Here is a 19166-nt window from a genome sequence, read left to right as displayed (position 1 = left end):
TAGACTGGATCCTCTTGAAGGGAAGGGGCCACTTACTGTTTGTTGTTCATTTATTGCCTTTGCTCTCGCAAAATATTGAAGGAGGAACTAAAAGGATCCTCGTTACTACTTTTCATTGTAAAGGTCCTCTCCTGAGCTTTAACACCGAATTCCCTTTACTATCAAAAAGTAGTCAAAGACATAATAAACTGAAGTCGCCAACAAATATACAGATCCTTTAAAATGGGTCTCCCTCTGCCATAGATCATGGATAGTTACACTTTTGAGAACCCGATGAAATACTGTGCTTACGAAGGACATGTTCAGCATATGATATGATATATATAATATCATATATAATATACAATATATCATGCTGGACATGATATTTATTTATTTATTTATTTATTTATTTATTTATTTATTTATTTTATATATATATATATATATATATATTTGCAGTGAGTTCACAACTTTGTGGTCCCTGAGAGGATTTCTGGAACCCAGGCTAAGAGGTCCCCGTTTTATCAACTGTGTGGTAGAATATGTTTAGACGTCATCACGTAATGGTCCGTTGCTGATAGAATGAAGCATTACATGCGTGTCGCGTGTGATTCCCCCTCAGACAGCCTGACAGTGGTGCACGGGTTCCAAGGACCCACACCAGTCTGATACGTGGTAATGGCTGAGGAGCGCGGGTGTCAAAGTATTGAAACGGCCCAGCCGCCTCGCTGGAATTCGGGGCAGATGAGAGCAAAGCAGGCTTCGTAGCAGCAGGCAGAGCGGGGCTCTTTAGCCTCCTGCCCTGAGATTTTGGCGAGTGGACGTGGGACGGGGCTTAACGGCTCACGGAGTCCGTCCGCCTTCCCAGAGCCCAAGTCCCCTCCCCGTGGTGGCCGACGGGGCTGGTGGCTCTTCCTTGTGCCGAGGCCCTGTCTGCCGTCACGTGCACCCTTTGGCTCCATTGAGCGTCCACAAAGGCGGCCGCCGGTGAGATCATGCGGCTCAAATCGCCGACGCGGCCGGTTGATGTGAAACTCTGCCGTTGCTCTGCGGTCACAGAAGAGGCTTGTGCTGTTTCAGCAGATACTTCAGCTCAGCCAGACGTCAAAGAGTCGCACAGTTTTATGACTTGAGAGTGAAATCACACGTATGAAAAGGCCTTCTCAATTTAAAACGTTCCGCAGACGTCAGGCCTTCCTATCGTTTTTGTCTGGAAGACACCCAAGTCTGGGGCGCCTGGGTGCCTCAGTCGGCAGAGCATCCGACTCTTGACTTCGGCTCAGGTCACGATCCCAGGGTCGTGGGATCGAGCCCCCAAGTCAGCACAGAGCCTGCTTGAGATTCTCTCTCTTTCTCTCTCTCTCTTTGTCTCTTTCCCTCTGTCCCTTCCCCCACTGTCTCTCTTCAGAGAAGAAAAGAGCTAACTAGAACTAACTCCATTTGCTGCATTTACCATAGGATAATGTAAATATTTATAAAAGCTTAAGAGTAGGTAAGAAAGATTCTGGTGATAGAAAACAAGCGGTGCAGGGGCACCTGGGCAGCTCAGTCGGCTGCTCTGACTCCTGATTTCGGCTCAGGTCACGATCTCGTGGTTCGTGAGTTGGAGCCCCATGTCAGGCTCTGCGCCAACAGCATGGAGCCTGCTTGGGATTCTCTCGCTCCCTTTCTCTCTCTGCCCCTCCCCTGCTCACGCTCTCTCTCTGTCTCTCTCTCTCTCTCTCTCTCTCTCTCCCTATCAAAATAAATCAATAAACTTAAAAAAAAAAAGAACAAGAAAACGAGTGGTGCATGTACAGCCTTGTTTCAGCATAGTGGGAAGGTGACAATGTTTTAGTGAGATGTCTGACTTTGTAAAAAAGTACACTTTCATAATTTCAAGTTTTTAACGTATTGTATCAGCCAATAAAGATAGCTTGAAACAAGTGAAAGCAATTGACCGTCGATTATAGTAAGATTGTGTTGGCTAATCACGAATAATTGAACAGTAATTGATGAGCCCACAGTTGAATGCGTCTTTATTATTTCAGTCTTTCTTGTTTGAACAGAGTGGCCCATTTTTATCTCAATTACCAATAAAGGCTTATAATTCTCAGAGGAAGAAGTTATTATAAAAAGTTTTTAAGAGATTTCATAAGCAAAAGAACAGCTTCTGAGGAAATAGAGTCCAAATGACCCACGTTTTGGTCTTGTCTAGGCTGACGGTCTACCGTCCCACCTCCCATGAGAACAGAAGAGAGGTTGGGCCCCGGTGTCTGCACCTCAGTGACGTGTGCTTTACGTGAAAGTGTTGTTGCCTGTAGAGATAAACTTTAATATGCCTCACTTAACTATTTTGAGGTTGTGGGACATTTTGTTTTAGGATATGGAAAAAGTGTTTACTGTTCATTAGACTTGAAGTGGACGAAGATACACGTGACTTTTTAAGCCCATTAATTTCCAGTATAATATAAAAAATGACCAAAGGCTTGCATTAGTTTAAGAAGAAATGTCTCTTACTTAAATGCATTTTCTAGTCCTTGAATTACTTACTAGAACTATCCAACACCAAGGTATGTATTCGAATCCCTGGGATTTTGTGGTAGCGAGTGATGTTACGGTCCTTAAAGGATGCATTTACGCGGTAGCTTGGGTTTTGTAGCCTAAAGAGAAATCGCAACGTTGATTTCCTTCATCATTACAAACTTTTCTTTTGTTTCCCCCAAACGTGTCATTTGTGTGCCAGATGCCACTGGCCAAACTGTGTTGTTTCACGTGACGGGACGGGGACGTGTCGTGAGATGAGAGCTTGTGCTTCCTATTGGTGGTGTTTCTTTGTGTTTTTTCCATAGCTGGAAGGGCACAATATCTTCTCCACCCTCAGCTCCAGTGAATACGAACAGGTGCTTGAGATCATCCGTAAAGCCATCATTGCCACAGACCTTGCTTTGTACTTTGGAAACAGGAAGCAGCTGGAGGAGATGTACCAGACCGGATCGCTAAACCTTAATAATCAATCACATAGGTAAAAATAATTTTTCAAAGTTTAGAAGCCTAGGAAGTATTACCTGAATGAGCGTATCCTTAAAAACAGAAATGCAGTCTAGCATACGTTTGTATTTGAAAGCAGAAATGTAAAGAAATTGTGTGTTTTCTTTTTGGGTCACGTGCACTTTATGCTGACTTTGCATATTTCCTTGTCTGACACAATTGCTGAGTCCACGGTGGGGATAATTAAAATATGAATTGCGATTTCAACTGCTCACCCAGGAACGGGTGCTTGCCAAGAGGCCTCTCCTTGAATTTATTTCAGTCCAGGGTTTTTAGTCTTGGGCTTCACAGATTCAAACTCTGATGAAAATGGATTCATTTTTCAGAAACCAGATCATCTTGGCCAAGCCAACGTGATTGACATATAAAACCAGGATTCCGTTTTTACTGATCTGCAAACGTGTATTCTAGTTACCGGCATCAGAATATGGGCATTCGGTGTGGTCAGATCACTTGGGAAGCCGAGTGGCAATCCGGAAGCGCATTTCAGACATGGAGTCACAAGAGGGGTTAGATTACTTAAAATGCTCTAATGCAGCCAGCGAAATTAGTCGGAAATTATTTTTTATGAGAAGGTGTCTCTTGCCCGGTGGATTCAGAAATACCTGACGTGTGTTCACTGTGAAGCTGGCCACCGGCTGTACGTTAGACCTCGGTCCGCTGGCTAACCTTCCTGCTTGTCACTTGGGAGGTGTGACCGCCAGCTCTTATCGCTAAGACTTTCCCTTTGCCGTTTCCGTGTGTGACCAAGGCCATCTTAAGTGATGCTGTCTTTATCTGAGATTTGTGGACGTCCATTTAGCGATCTCTTCTAGTCCTGCTGAACTTGGGTCTGTATTCTCTTTGTCCGGGTGCTTTCGTTCTTCCTCCGTGATGCGTTAAGGACTGATCAGAACATTTCTTTCTGGAGGAGTCTGTTTTAAGGGTTTTAGAAGCCATCCACTCAGGTACCACAAACACAAAACACGAAGTCTACTAATGACTATGGATAAAAGTTGCCCTCTTCAAGAATATTATATACACAGGATATAATGCTGTCCATTCCTTTGGGTAAGCCACAGTTGTGGGTGGTTCAGTCCGCCTTCAAACAGGCAGATCCGGATTTTGTGGGAGCCTGAAACTTACACAATCTGGGGAACCTTGTTTCAAGAAAACAGAGACATCTTATTTTCCCCTCAGGCAGTCTGAACACACTGTCAGGGCCCTCCCGGCATCATGGAAGGGATCAGTGTGTCATGAAGGGCCACAAAGGTTCTTCCCAGCACAAACGTCTTCCACCTGCAGCCCGAGGGACGCCCGTGATCTACAATGATGGTGTCTCTGAACCTGCAACGGGCTTTGTGTACAGCTCTTGTAGGAACAGGTGTTTGTTCACAGTTCTTTCTTACAGCAGTGATAAGATGGGGAAAATATTACCCTGCAGGAAGGTAGCCTTCGGCTTACCCAAACCCATGTGCGTACGTCTTTTTTTTTTAGGATATAAGTAAGAACCGTGTAATTAATACCAAGTTTCTTGTATATATTTTTAGCAAAATGGTTACAATAACAAGTATTATAAAATAGAAAATTAAAAAATATAATTGCAAATATTATATTTGGTGCTTAATGCATATGTGTGTGTCTTAGTGGTGTATACTGTCTAGTTGTAGAAGATTAAATAATTTGGGGGCAGTTAATAATTTTAAAGGTAATGCATGTTTGTCTTAACAGTTCAACAAGAGCAGAAGTATATATACAAAGAATGTTCTTTGTATTTCTCTTCAAATTTTTATTTAAATTCTAGTTAGTTAACATAGTGTGATCGAGAGAGAGCATGAGTGGGGGAGGAGCAGAGAGAGGGAGACACAGAATCCGAAGCAGGCTCCGGGCTCCGAGCTGTCGGCACAGAGCCCGACGCGGGGCTCGAACTCACAGACTGCGAGATCATGACCTGAGCCGAAGTCAGATGCCCAACCGACTGAGCCACCCAGGGGACCCTGCCCATCACCCATTTAGCCCATTCTTCCACCAACCCTCAGTTTGTTCTCTATAGTTAAGAGTCTCTTACAGTTTGCTAGAAGAAGAATATTCTGTTCTTCTGCACTCCATGCCAACAGTCTATTTGGCATAATATCATCCCAGGCACTTGTGTGTGTGTGTGTGTGTGTGTGTGTGTATACACACACACACACACACACACACACATACATATGTATATACATATACATATACACATATGTATATACACATATACACACAAATATATGTAACATCTTGTAGCATAGAGTACTACATAAAGGCTTGTTAAACCTTTCCCTATATTGATGGTTAGACATTTCTAGTTTTGCAGTACAAATAAAGCTGCAATAAACTTGCTTGGTTAGTGTTACCTAGTGGTCCTTTAAAAATATGTGTTGTGCAATGCATGGTGCTAGAAATTGCTAGAAATTTATAAACATAATACATTTTCTAAAAGGATTATAGAAACTCACACTCATCCTAACATATGGGTGAAAACCGTTGCTCATTAAATAATGCCATTTTCTGATAGCTCCCTGCATTAAAGATCATTTCATTTTTTGTTGACTATTTATTGTTCCTACTTCTATGTATGTGTGTGCTCAGAACTTTTGTATTTTTTGTTGAATTGCTTACTTTTTTATAAATCAGTTTGCATTATATATATTATTAAGGATACTAAAAGTTTCTCTATGTCACGACCATTTTCTTTAGGTCATTTTCAAAAATTCTATTCGGAAATTCTTCTGACCATAAAGAAATTTAATTCCATGAGGCCAAATCTTTCATTTGTTTTTATCAAATCTGGTTTTCTGTCTTGCTTCAAATGGCCTCCCCCATCCTCACAGTAATATAAATAGTACTTAAAATTCTATTCATATATTTTTATGATTTTGACTTTCATAGTTCGATCTTAGTTCTTCTGAAGTTATGTCTTTTATTTATTCCCGGTGGGTTGAATCAATACCGTTTAATTAATTCATTCTTCCACTGGTTGAAGTTCTCATATAAACTTGAATAATTGTTTGGATTCCTTAAATCATTTAAATGTAATTATCTAATCCTCAACTGTGATCATACTGTTTTGATCACTGTAACTGTGTTGAAATTTATCATAACATACCCGGTAAGATAATCTTCATCTTCCATTTACCTTCCAAAAACTTTGTTGAAATTGTTAGTTAACAAATGCATTTTTAACAGTTTTATTAAAAAATTTGCAGACTTACAAAGAAGTAGAAATTATATTCAAAGTCTGCAATTTATACCCACTTCCTGCATTCAAAAATTGTTGACATTTGACCATATATTTTTACCTTTCTTTTGCAATGTGCCACTTGAATGTAAATTATAGACATCATGACTTTTATCCCCCTCATTGTGAATACTTAGAAAGAAAAAAATATCCTGCTGTCAGTTAAAAATATCCACGTTGGCATTTTGATTGTGGCTGTGTTTATAAATGTAAGTATATTGCCTTCAGAGACACTGGCATGAGTCTTTAATACTGACCACATTTTATAGTTTGTCTACACAGGTCCTGTCAGTTTCTTGGTCAAATTTATACAGTCGTTTTACAGATTTTTATCACCTGTGAATGTTTCTTCCCCCATTTTTAACTGGAAATACAACTTCCAGTCTCCATAAAGTTATGAATGTCTGTATATTTCTCAATTTCACGTCATGTGTTTAGAAACTTTATTAGGTGCTTACACATTTATGTGTGTTGTGTGTTCTTGGTGATTTGCCCTCTTATCAGGGCGAAATCAGTTCTCTTTTTGTCTGTAATACTTCTTGCTTTGAGGTCTTCCGTGTTACAAGCCACCCCAGCTTCTGTATGCTTACCGTTTTACTCTTTTCCGCCCCTGTACTGTCACCCTCCCTGTCTCGTTATTTACAGTGTGTCTTGTTCCCAGCAGTAGTTGAGGCCCGAAATTACTAACTTCACAATGGACCGTTCAGTCTGTCTGCATTTAAAGTTACTGTGTGTGTGGTTGTCTCATTACCTTGCTTGTTGTCTCTTTAACACTTTGTTCTTTGTCCCTCCTCTCCTGCCTTGAGTTAGCTGCCTTGAGTGTAATGTTTATTTACTGTTGAGAGACAAAGAGAGACAGAGCATGAGCATGGGAGGGGCAGGGAGAGGGGGAGACACAGAATCCGAAGCAGGCTCCAGTCTGAGCCGTCAGCACAGAGCCCGACGTGGGGCTCGAACCCATGAACCTCAAGATCATGACCTGAGCCGAAGTCGGACGCTTAACTGACTGAGCCACCCAGGTGCCCCTTCTAACTGGCTTTTATCGTTACACCTCTTTATGTTTTAAGTGGTTGCTCTTGAATTTACAGTCTTCGTTTTTATCAGGGTCTTTGAATTTCTATCATTCCATTTCTGTATAATGTAAAAACCTTAAAAAACAACCCACTTACACCCCTTTTTGTCTTTTATGCTGTTGCTAAGTATTATACTGATACATTAGTTCTGTATCCCAGATAGGTTGCTAACATTTTCAATTAAATAGTCAATTGGTTATTAAAGAGTTAAAAAGAAAGAAAAATAATCTGTCATATTTTCCCATATATATACATATATATATACACATATATATACATATATATACATATATATATACATATATATATATATATATACATACACACACACACACACACACACACACACACACACACTGTTTCCAGTGCTTTGCATTTATTTGAGCAGTTCCAGATTTCTATCTGGGATCATCTTGTTTTAGTCTAGAGAACTTCCTTTAACATTTCTTAAAGTATGTGTTGACAGCAGTTTGTTTCGGCCTTTGTTTATCTGAAAAAAACCTTTATTTTGGCTTTACTTTTCAGAGATTTTTGCAGGACTGACAATTCTAAGTTGACAGATTTTCTTTTAGCATTTTGGAAATGTTCAGTTGTCTCCTGGCCTTCATTTTTTTTTTCCTGATGAGAAGTCAGTGGTCATTTTAATGGTTATTCTTCTGTATATAACATGTCTTTTTTTTCTGGCTGCTCTTAAGATTTCCTCTGGCTCCTGGTCCTGCTTGAGGTCCTTCCGCTGAGCCATCTGGGACTGTGGGCTGCCGATTTCAGTGACATGTAGACGACTTTCCACCGTTATATTTCTTCAAATATTTTTTCTGCCCCATTTATCACTTTTTTCCCTGCAGCTCCAATTATGCGTGTGAGAGATCGCTTAATGCGATATTAGAGGCTGCTAAAACTCTGCATTGTGGTTTCAGTCTTTGTCTTCTCTGTCCCTCTGTTTGGGTTAATTGGTTGGTCTGTGTCTTTAATTCCACTGATCCTTTCTAGTGTTCTTCCCAGTCTGTTGTTAACTCCATCCAGTGGTGTATTTTAGTTTATTTGGCTTATATAGTGTGCTTTTCAGTTCTGAGATTTCTTTTGGGTTCATTTTTGTAGCTTTTATGTGTCTCTGAAAATTCCTTATGTCTTCACCCTTTGTACTCAAATACATATTTTTCTGAAGATTCTTTGACATATCAGTTATTTACAAATTCTTCACACTTTCACCATCTGAGTTTTCTATGAACCTTTTTTGTTGACTATTTTTCTCCAGATCATGGAGTACGTTTTCCAATTTTTTCAAAGATTTATTTATTTACTACATTGTGGATAATATGCTGTGTTATCTTTCTGGATTCTGTTACCTTTCTCTGAACATAATTGCCTGTTACTCTAGCAGCCAATTAAATTCTTCATGGATCACTCTAAACTTATGGATCCATGCCTTTAAGCATTTTTAGGGTGGTTTCTGTTTCTGTTTTGACCTTGGTCCATAGGTCACTAAGGATATGAGGGAAATATGAATCCAGATTTGGGACCACAATCTCTGTGGCTCTCTCATGGTTTCACTTGTGAATTCTGTCAAACATTTACGGAAGAAAGAATATCAATCTTATACAAAATGTTTATGAAGAAGGGAATTGTAACCACCTTATTTTATGAAGCCTGCATAATCCTGATACCAACATCTGACAAGCACATTACAGAAAAATCAAAGGGGCGCCTGGGTGGCTCAGTCGGTTAAGCTTCTGACTTCGGCTGAGGTCATGATCTCGCCATTCCTGAGTTCGAGCCCTGCGTCAGGCTCTGCGCAGCTTAGAGCCTGCAGTCTCTTTCAGATTTGTGTGTCTCTCTCTCTGTCCTCCCCTGCTAACACTCTCTCTCAAAAATAAACATTGAAAGAAAGGGAAAAAAAAAGAAATAGTAAATTAAAGATCAATATTCTTCATAGACATAGATGTAAGATTTATAACAAAGTCTAACAAATTCAGTCACAAAAAACATAATAAAACATAACAAGTGGCTTTTATCTCAGGAATAGCATTTGCTAATATAATTCACAGGAATATTCAAAATAAAGAAGAAACTATATGATCATTTCAAAAGATTGTAGAAGAAGCATTTGACAAAAACCCTTATTAATGGGGGGAATATCTAAGCAAATGAGGAATGTAAGGGATCTTATTTAATTTGTTAAAGAGCATCTTCAAAACACTATACCCAGTATGATGATAGTGATATATAAGGGTTTTTTCCTCAAGTCTAGAAGCAAATGAAGGATGCCCACCATGATCACTTCTAGTCTACTTTGAGCTGGGAGTCCTAGCCAGTGCATTACAGTGAGAAAAGGAATTAAAGGCATAAGAGTTGAAGGGAAAAAATAAATCTGTCCTTATTTGTAAATCACATGCCATAATCTAAAAATAAAATCGTAAGGAATCTCCAAAAAGTCCGCTAGACTTAATAAGTGAATTTAGCAAGTTTACAGGGATACATGGTAAACATTTTTTAAAAAATCATTTATTTTTATATACGAATAACTATCAATTGGAAATTGAAGCTAATAAAACACTTCTACTTGCTATGTCATTTAAAACAAAACACTTGAATAGATTTAACATGATATATAAATCTCTATGCTAAAAATGCAGAACATTTTTGAGAGAAAGAGCACTATATGGCTAGACTGATGTGTCATGATTATGAATTGCAAAAGTCAGTATTACTAAGATGCCAATTCTCTGCAAATACTCCTCCAAAAATGCAATCCCAGTTGAAGCCCTATCAGGCTTTTTTGTAGACATTGACAAGCTCACCTCAAGTTTAGATAGAAATACAGAAGGTCTAGAAGAGTCCAGACAACTTTGACAAAGCGAAAGCCCGAATGGAGGACTTAACACTACCTGCTTTCAAGGCTTACTATAAAGTACTAGTAATCGAGACAGTGTATATTGGTGTTAGGGTAGACAAATAAATTGGTGGAACAGGGAACAGGTTACAGAAGGCATACTATGTAGCCTGTTGATTTTCAACCAAGGTGTCAATAATTCAATGGAGGAACAGATAGTCTTTTCAACAAACGGCTCTTGAGTTACTGAGTTTTCAGTTGGATGATAGACTTAAATGTAAAACTAAACTTATAAAATCTCTAGAATAAAACATAAGAGAAAGCCTTCATGACCTTGGGTAGGCAGAGATTCCTTGGCACACAAAAAGCACTAACCTTCAGAGATGTTGGTCAGAAGGTACATGCTTTCAGTTGTAAGATGAATAATGTCTGGGGATCTAAGGTATAGCATGGTGACTATAGTTAATAATACTGTATTTTATACTTGCAATTTTGCTAAGAGAGTAGATCTTAAGTGTTCTTATCATACACACGAACGTAACTGCGCTGAAGGATGTGTTAATTCATTTGATTGTGGTCGTCATTTCACAGTGTATACGTGTATCAAATCACCATGTTGTACAACCTAAATATATACAACTTTTATTTGTCAATCATATCTCAATGAAGCTGGAAGAAACAAGGCAAAACGCTAATCTTCAAGTGCTAGATTGGACTTTATCATGTTAAGAACTTACAACTTTCAAAACAACCTTTAAGGATGTCAAAAGTCAAGCCACACAGTGCGAGTGTGCCAAGCCTGGACCAGGTGCTGGATATGCAACAAAGGACAAGACAGCCGCTTGCCCTGCTTTTGCCCAACGCAGATTCTATAGAGAGACAAAGGGATGTCGGGCTTCATCTGAGGGAATGGGAAGGTTGAGAGAGATTGAGACGGGAACAGCCATCCACATTGGCCCAGCTCAGCTCCAGACCAGGAACATCCTCAAAATAAAATTTTGTTCTAGGTACTGCCATGGGCTGAATTGTGTCCCCCGCCCCACCCCCCCCTCCCCCCCCCCCAAAAAACCTCCTGTGTTGAAATCCTTATTCCCAGAATGTGGCAGCATTTGAAGGTACAGTCTTGAAAGAGGTAGACAAAATGAGGCCGTAGAGGTAGATCTTAATCCTGTATGACTGAGATCTTTAGAAGAAGAAATTGAGATACAGACATGGCGGAAGACTGTGTGAAGACACAGGGAGAAGATGGCCACCTGCAAGCCAAGAAGAGCGGTCTGGAACAGATCCTTCCCTCATGGTCCCCACAAGGAGCCCACCTTGCAGACATCTTGATCTTGGACTGCTGGCCTCCAGAACTGTGAGACAGTGCTGTGTTGTTTCAGCCGCCAGGTCTGTGGTGCTTTGTTGCAGCAACCCTGACAGACTAATACAGAGGACTAAGTGATTTTTCTGTCTTCTCCACTCAAAAGAGCCCAACCGACCCTGGGGGCAAATAGATTTGAGTTTGGGGAGGGAAGACCCTGGCCAGGCCTGGAGACTTCCCTGAGGCTTCCTGGGTAAGGGACAGCCACCTTTTGGGCCTGTTTGGCTGCCTTGTCCTGTCTCATCCCCACCCAGGTAAATTTACACCAGACACCTGTCTTCCTTCTTGGATAGGTAGCAATTAGGTAAGGGAACGTCTCCTACCAGGCCATGGCCTACTGGATGTTCTAACCTTGGATCAGGGATAACAGTCCTGCAGGGAGGACTGGGTTCATTGCTGGGGAAAGAAACCCCAGGAATCGTACCTTTCGGCTTCTTGAGACGGTGGGTTATAGTGAGATTCTCCAGCCATGACTCATGAAAGGTTTCATGGAGAAGGGAAGGTAAGAGAGTCATAATGACCATAGTAGAAAGCAGTTTTAAGCTCATTTTCACTATAGCATTACATGGAATCAAAAACTGTATGGTTTGATCTTGTCTGTAATCAGAGCTGCCATGAACTAACACCCAAACCAATGGGGCAAGGTGAGCTTAGTGTCCTGACTCAAGCTGGGCACGTGCGGGCACATGGGCCCGTATGCAGGGTGGGAGCCTTTGAGCTTCAGCAGAAGAGGCCTTCTTCCTTCTGTTCCATTCCTGTTCCTTGGAGCCCTTGGAATCCCGTGGTTGCCTGCCCCTTCAGTGAGGACGTCATCAGAGCTGGCCGGTGCCATTGAGAGAAGAGCAAGAGCCTTCAGCTCGCCAATCTCAAGAAATTCTGAGACGGAGACTCACTGTGTCCTGGTAAGAAGAAACTGGCCAGGCTATTGGGAAGGTGAAGAATTTGTACACGTGCCTAGAACTGAATAGTTTTCTGTTCTCGGTGTTTCTAGGCCAGAGCAAACACTTGCAGCAGCAGAAAGACAGACGGACAGCATGGAGGAAGTCGCAGAATGGGGGGAGGGTACAGCAAAAAAAAAAAAAAAAACAGCTCTGCCATAGAGGACAGGAGATCAACTGATGCCACGTGGGGGTGGAGGCTCCGCCAGGGGCTTGTGCAGCACAACCAGGAGTCAGAAGCTGGGAGAACTCCCCATCAGCCAGTCCTCAAGGGCTAGGCATGCAGTACTTTCAGGCACAGTGGTTGACATCAGCCTTTCCATCTGTATCCCAACACTTACTGAGTACCAGGTGTTTACAAAGTGTAATGCCAGCAGTAGAAGAGAGTTTCAAGATAGTAGAAGATTATTCTTTGGTATCCGCATAGGAGTATTTTGGGTTTGTATTTTACATTTACGTCTATGATCCATTTTAAGTCAATTTTTGGTGAAGAGTTTAAGGTCTGTGTCTAGATTCCTTTTTTTTTTTTTTTTTTTTTTTTTGCAAGTGGATGTCCAGTTTTTCCAACACCCTTTGTTGAAAAGACTACTTTGTTCCACTGTATTGCTTTTGCCTCTGTCACAGATGATTTTCCTAGATTTATGTGGATCTGTTTTGGGCTCTCTGTTCTGTTGATACGTTTGTTTATTCTTTCTCCACTACCTCATTTTCTTGATTACTGTAGCTTTATAGTAAATACTGAAGTCAGGTAGTATCTGTCCTCCAACTTTGTTTTCCTTCCATATTATGTTGGCTCTCCTGGGGCTTTTGCTTCTCCCTATGAACATGTATTTCATTTTGTAGGTGATTCTAATGTAAACAGTAATGTGTTTTTAATTTCAAATGTCACTTGTTCTTTGCTGGTATATAGGAAATGATTGCCTTTGCTATGTTAACTTTGTATCCTGTGACCTTGCTGTAATCATTTATTAGTTCCAGAAATGGTTTTATTGATTCTTTCAAACTTTCTACATTGACAGTCATACCATGTGTAAACAAAGACAGTTTTAGTCCTTCTTTCTTAAACAGTATATCGTTTATTTCTTTTTCTTGTCTTATTGCATTAGCAAGGACTTCTAGTACAGTACTGAAAAGTGTAGTGAAAGAGAACATTCTTGCCTTGTTCCTGATCTTAGTCAGAAAGCTTTGAGTTTCCCACCATTAAGTATGATGTTGACTATAGGTTTTTTGGAGATATTTATCAAGTTAAGACAGTCCCTGCAACCCTCGTGCTTAGCTCATGAATGACTGTTGGATTCTGTCAAATGTTTTTACTGCATCTACTGACAGGATATTGTGATTTTTCTTTTTAGTCTGTTGGTATGATGGATTACATTAATTGATTTTTGAGTACTGAAATTTATTTACATACCTGGAATAACTCATCCTTGGGATGGTATATAATTCTTTTTATACAGTGTTAGATTTGCTAATGTCATATAGAGGATTTTTGCATTTATACTCATGAGAGGTACCATTCTGTAGTTTCCTTGTAATGTCTTTGCACAGTTTTGGTATTAGGGTGATGCTGGCCTCATGGAATGTGTTAGGACATGTTTCCTCTGCTTCTGTCCTCTGAAAGAGATTATAGAAAATTAGTATAATTTCTTCCTTAAATATTTGGTCGGATTCACCATCTGAATCCATCTGGGTCTGGTGTTTCTGTTTTGGAAGGTTGTTAATTATTGATTCAACTTCTTTAATAGATATCGGCCTATTTGGATTATCTATTTCTTCTTGTGTTTGTTTTGGCAAATTCAAGACATTGGTCCATATCATCCACGTTATCAAATTTGTGGGCATAGGGTTGCTGAGAGTATTCCCTTCATTGTCCTTTTAGTGGCCGTGGAATCCATAGTGACATTCACTCTCCCATTTCTGAGAATGAGATACAAATTCCTAGTACAAATTACCTCTTTGGGTTGTTGTTGTTGTTGTTGTTGTTGTTGTTGTTGTAAGTTAGACTGGCTAGAGAGGCTTATTTTTATTGATCGTTTCAGAGAACCCAGCTTTTGATTTGGTTGATTTTCTCTATTGATTTCCTGTTTTCAAGTTCATTGATTTCTACTCTAATTCTTTCTTCTTTTTTTCTGCTTCATTTGGATTTGGATTTACTTGGCTCTTCTTTTTCTAGTTTCCTGAAGTAGAAGCTTAGATGTTTTTACTTTATCTTCATTAAAGTGTGCACGTATTCAGTGTTATCAATTTCTCTCCAAACACTTCTTTCCCTGCGCCCCAGAAGTTGCGTAAGCTGTGTTTTCATTTTCATTTAGTCATAAACATTTCAGATTTTTTCTTGATTTCTCCTAGGATGTGAGTGTTATTTCAAAGTGCTTTATTTAATCTCCAGGTATATGGGGGATTTTTCCAGCTATTTTTCTGTCACTGGTAGCTATAACTAGATAAGTCGTTAATTCCATTGTTGTCTAAGAGCATGCCCTGCATGATTTCTATTCTTTTAAATTTGTTAAGGTGTATTCTGTGGCTTGGAAAACAGTCTGTCTTGGTGAATGTTCCAAGTGAGTTTGACAAGAATGTGTTTTCTACAGTTGTTAGGTAAAGTAGCCTACAGATGTCAATTATATCCAGTGGTTTGATGAAGTTATTGAATACTCACGTGCCCTCACCGGATCTGCCCATTTCTGAGTCTCCAGATATAATCTGAAGTCTCCAGATGTAATAGTGGATTTATCTATTTGTCCTTAGCAGTTCTATCATTTTTTTTCTTTTTTTAGTTTTTTTTTTACTTTTTTTTAGTCAATGTGTACAGTGCAATATTGGTTTCAGAAGCAGAAATCATTGGTTCATCACTTCATATAACACCCAGTGCTGCTCATCACAAGCGCCCTTCTTAATACCCATCACCCATTTGGCCCGTCTCCCACCGACCTTCCTCTGTCACCCCTCAGTTTGTTCTCTGTTGTTAAGCATCTCTTATGGCTTGTTTCCTTTTCTTCTCTCCCCACCCTTCCCATATGTTCATCTGTTTTGTTTCTCAAATTCCACATACGAGTGAAATCATATGATATTTGTCTTTCTCTGATTGACTTATTTCGCTTAGCATAATACATTCTGTCTCCATCCACGTCCTTGCAAATGACAAGATTTCGTTCTCTTTTTTTGGTGGGTGAGTAATATTCCATTGTATCCATTGTATGCATATAGCACGTCTTCTTTATCTGTTCATCAGTCAGTGGACATTTGGGCTCTCTCCCGAGATTGGCTGTTGTTGATAATGCTGCTCTAAACATTGGGGTGCAGGTACCACTTTGAATCTGTATTTTTGTATCCTTTGAGTAAATACCTAGTAGCACAATTGCTGGGTCATAGGGTAATTTTATTTTTAACTTTTTGAGGAACCTTCGTACTGTTTTCCAGAGTGGCTGCCCCAGTTCGCATTCCCACCAGCAGTGCAAGAGGGGTTCCCCTTTCTCCACATCCTGGCAACACCTGTTGTTTCTTGTGTTGTTAATTTTCGCCATTCTGACTGGTGTGAGGCGGTATCTCGTTGTGGTTTTGATTTGTTTCCCTGATGATGAGTGACGTTGAGCATCTTTTCATGTCTCTGTTAACCATCTGGATGTCTTCCTTGGAAAATGTCTTTTCAGTGTCTTCTGCTCATTTCTTAACTGGGTTGTTTGTTTTTTGGGTGTTGAGTTTGAGAAGTTCTTTATAGATTTTGGATACTAACCCTTTATCAGATATGTTGTTTGCAAATATCTTCTCCTGTTCCGTCGGTTGCCTTTTGGTGGTGTTGACTGTTTGCTTCTCTGTGTGAAGAACTGACCCCTTTATTATTGTAAAATGCTCCTTTTTATTGCTGATAACTTTCCATGCTCTGAAGTCTGTTCTGTCTGAAAATAATATAGCTGTTCCCATTTTCTTATGAATAATGTTCCCTGGTATCTTTCTCCTTTCATTGACTTTTAATCTATATGTGTCTTTATATTTAATCTGGGTTTTTTGTAGACAACATATGGTCTGGTTGGGTCTTGTTTTTTGGTCTACTCTGATGACCTGTTTTAATTGGTATATTTAGACCACTGACGTTTAAAGTAATTATTGATATGGTTGCGTTAATATGTGTCATACGTATTACTGTTTTCTATTCCTCACAGTTGTTCTTTGTTCCTATTTTTGTCTTCCACTCTTTTCCCACCTTTTCTGGCTTTAATTGATTATTTTATATGATTCCCTTTTCTCTACTTTTTTGTATCATCTATCGTTCTTTTTTTTCCCCCTTTTTTTAGTGCTTGCAATAGAAAGATTTTTTCCAGACCCAACCCCCACTAAGAACATAAATTTTGCTCAACATATTTAGATGTAAGGAAAACCAAGTTAATACCATGATATGCCACTACACATTCACTAGACTGGCCAAATTAAAAAGATCAACGATACCCAGTTGTTGGCAACGATATGGAGCTGCTAAAATACTAATATACTGGTTGTGGGGGGGGGGGGGGTAAAACGTACAGCTGCTTTGGAAAGAACTTTGGAAGTTTGTTATAAAACTAAATGTGTGTTTCTTTGTGATTCCACTCTTAGGTTACTCAAGAGAAATAAAAGCATATTGTTCACACAGAGACTCAGACACAAATGTTTACAGCAGCCTTATTCATGATATATCTAAACTGGAAGGAACCCAAATTCCAACAACAGGTGCATGGATAGTCACTTTGTGACATTTATACAATGGAGTACTGTTCTATCCAGCAATAAAAAAAAAATTAGGAACTGCCAATTCATGCAACAGCATGAATGAGTCACACAAATACTTTGTTGAGCGAAATAGGGTGTACTATGTGAAAACATTTTTATGAAGCTCTAGAATAGGCCAGGGGCGCCCGGGTGGCTCAGTCGGTTAAGCATCTGACCCTTCATATCAGCTCAAGTCGTGATCTCACAGTCATGGGATCAAGCCACACTCACAGAGCCTGCTTGGGATTCTCTCTCCTGTCTCTGCCCCTCTTCCTGCTTGTGTGCTCTCTTTCTCTTTCTCAAAAAAAAAAAAAAAAAAAAAATATATATATATATATATATATATATATATATATATATAAAATGGTCTTTAACCCGGCAGATGAGATCAAATGTCATTCCTGAGGGGTCAGGAGTGGATAAGCTCATAGAAGCAGCCCGTGGGATACGTGTAGTGATGGGTAAGCTTTTCGTCGAGTTTAGAATTGTTGGTACATGAAATATTCCCACATTTGATGTGGCTTTGGTGGCGTTTCATAGATCTCTTTATGGGCATTTTGTATCGGTGTATGTAAGAACTTGAATGAGTGGAGCCATTCTGTGCTGTCCTTAGAGATGGCAGTCCTAGCATGCAGTCCCAGTGGCTTTTCATGCAGGGTCCGAACCGCCCTCGTGGTTGCTGCGGCCCTCATGGGCTGTTCTCTAAAGCCCCCTATTCCTCTTGGGTTCCCACAGACATCACTTCCCTGTGACTAGATGTCTGTTTCATCAGCCCTCCTTGTCACTGACCTGGCCTTGCTCCCAACGCTCCCGAGGGCACCGGCTACACCTGGACGCTGTTCCTGCAGCGGGGGCTACAGGCTGCCGGTGGAGTTCACCTCCGCGGCAGGAATCGCTCAGCTGGGCATTGAACAGAATGAACAGGTGCCATCTCCAAATATTGCCGGTTTTCATATCTCACTCCTAATTTTCTTGCTTGAGTAATTCCTGTTCCAAAGAAATATGAACTGTCCCATACTCACAGTGGCCAGGGGTTCTCTGCAAAGTCTTTAAAAAGGATCTTCTCCAAAGCTACTTTTCTCTCTGTGAGTTTAATGTGTGTAGCCCATAAGCTGGAAGTAGGTTTTTAAATAAACTTCATTGTGTGTCTGTTAAGATGTTAGTGGATATTTGGGAGACTGGAATGAGGTCAGAGCCTAGGGAGCAGTGATGGTAGGGAGTTGGAGACACCGAGTCTACCGTTCCCAGCTCGGTATGGAAATTGAATGAGCCATTCATTCTTCTTGAATTCCAGATATTAACACAAATAAGGAAATGTAATAACCATATGAGAATTCATTTTTTTTATAATTTTTTTTAATGTTTATTTGTTTTTGAGAGAGGGAGAGAGAGAGACAGAGCACAAGCAGGGAAGGGGCAGAGAGAGACAAAGACACAGAATCCGAAGCAGGCTCCAATCTCCAAGCTGTCAGCTTGGGCACAAAAAGCCCAATGTGGGGCTCGAACTCACAGACCATGAGATCATGACCTGAGCTGAAGATGCTCACCTGATTGAGCCCCCCAGGTGCCCCAAGTTTATTTAAATTTAAAGAGAGAGAGAGTGAGCAGGGGAGGAGCAGAGAGAGAGGAAGACACAGAATCCGAAGCAGGCTCCAGGCTCTGAGCTGTCAGCAAAGAGCCCAATGCAGGGCTTGAACCCACAAACTGTGAAAGCATGACCTGTGCCAAAGTCGGATGCTTACCCGACTGAGCCCCCCAGGCGCCCCATAGAGAATTCATTCTTTATATTTCGTCGTGTCTCTACCTGAACTCTTTTATAAAGTTAATTCTGTTTCATCTGGTCCAGCTGTGCGTTTCTACTTGTCTTCAGTAGGACATCATTCATCATCCTTGACTGATGAACTTTATAGAGAACGGGGGGTCGAAGGGCGCTGGGGGGGCAGTATGGGAGAGCTGG

General features: G+C 40.4%; 1 protein-coding gene across 4 annotated transcripts in view; it reads left to right on the top strand.

Annotated features, from left to right (window-relative positions):
• The window catches only part of PDE10A (phosphodiesterase 10A), a 353258-nt gene that overhangs the window by 316331 nt on the left and 17761 nt on the right, over nt 1–19166 (top strand). For all 4 annotated transcript variants that reach the window (XM_043592730.1, XM_043592728.1, XM_043592729.1 and 1 more), the window contains exon 18: nt 2814–2986. In XM_043592730.1, the coding sequence (XP_043448665.1) occupies nt 2814–2986 (173 nt within the window). The remainder of the gene's footprint in view (nt 1–2813; nt 2987–19166) is intronic.

The sequence above is a fragment of the Prionailurus bengalensis genome, chromosome B2 (genome assembly GCF_016509475.1).
Source record: "Prionailurus bengalensis isolate Pbe53 chromosome B2, Fcat_Pben_1.1_paternal_pri, whole genome shotgun sequence".
Lineage (NCBI taxonomy): Eukaryota > Metazoa > Chordata > Mammalia > Carnivora > Felidae > Prionailurus > Prionailurus bengalensis.
The sequence above is the reverse complement of the archived record's forward strand: the minus strand, read 5'-3'. Positions and strand labels throughout refer to the sequence as shown.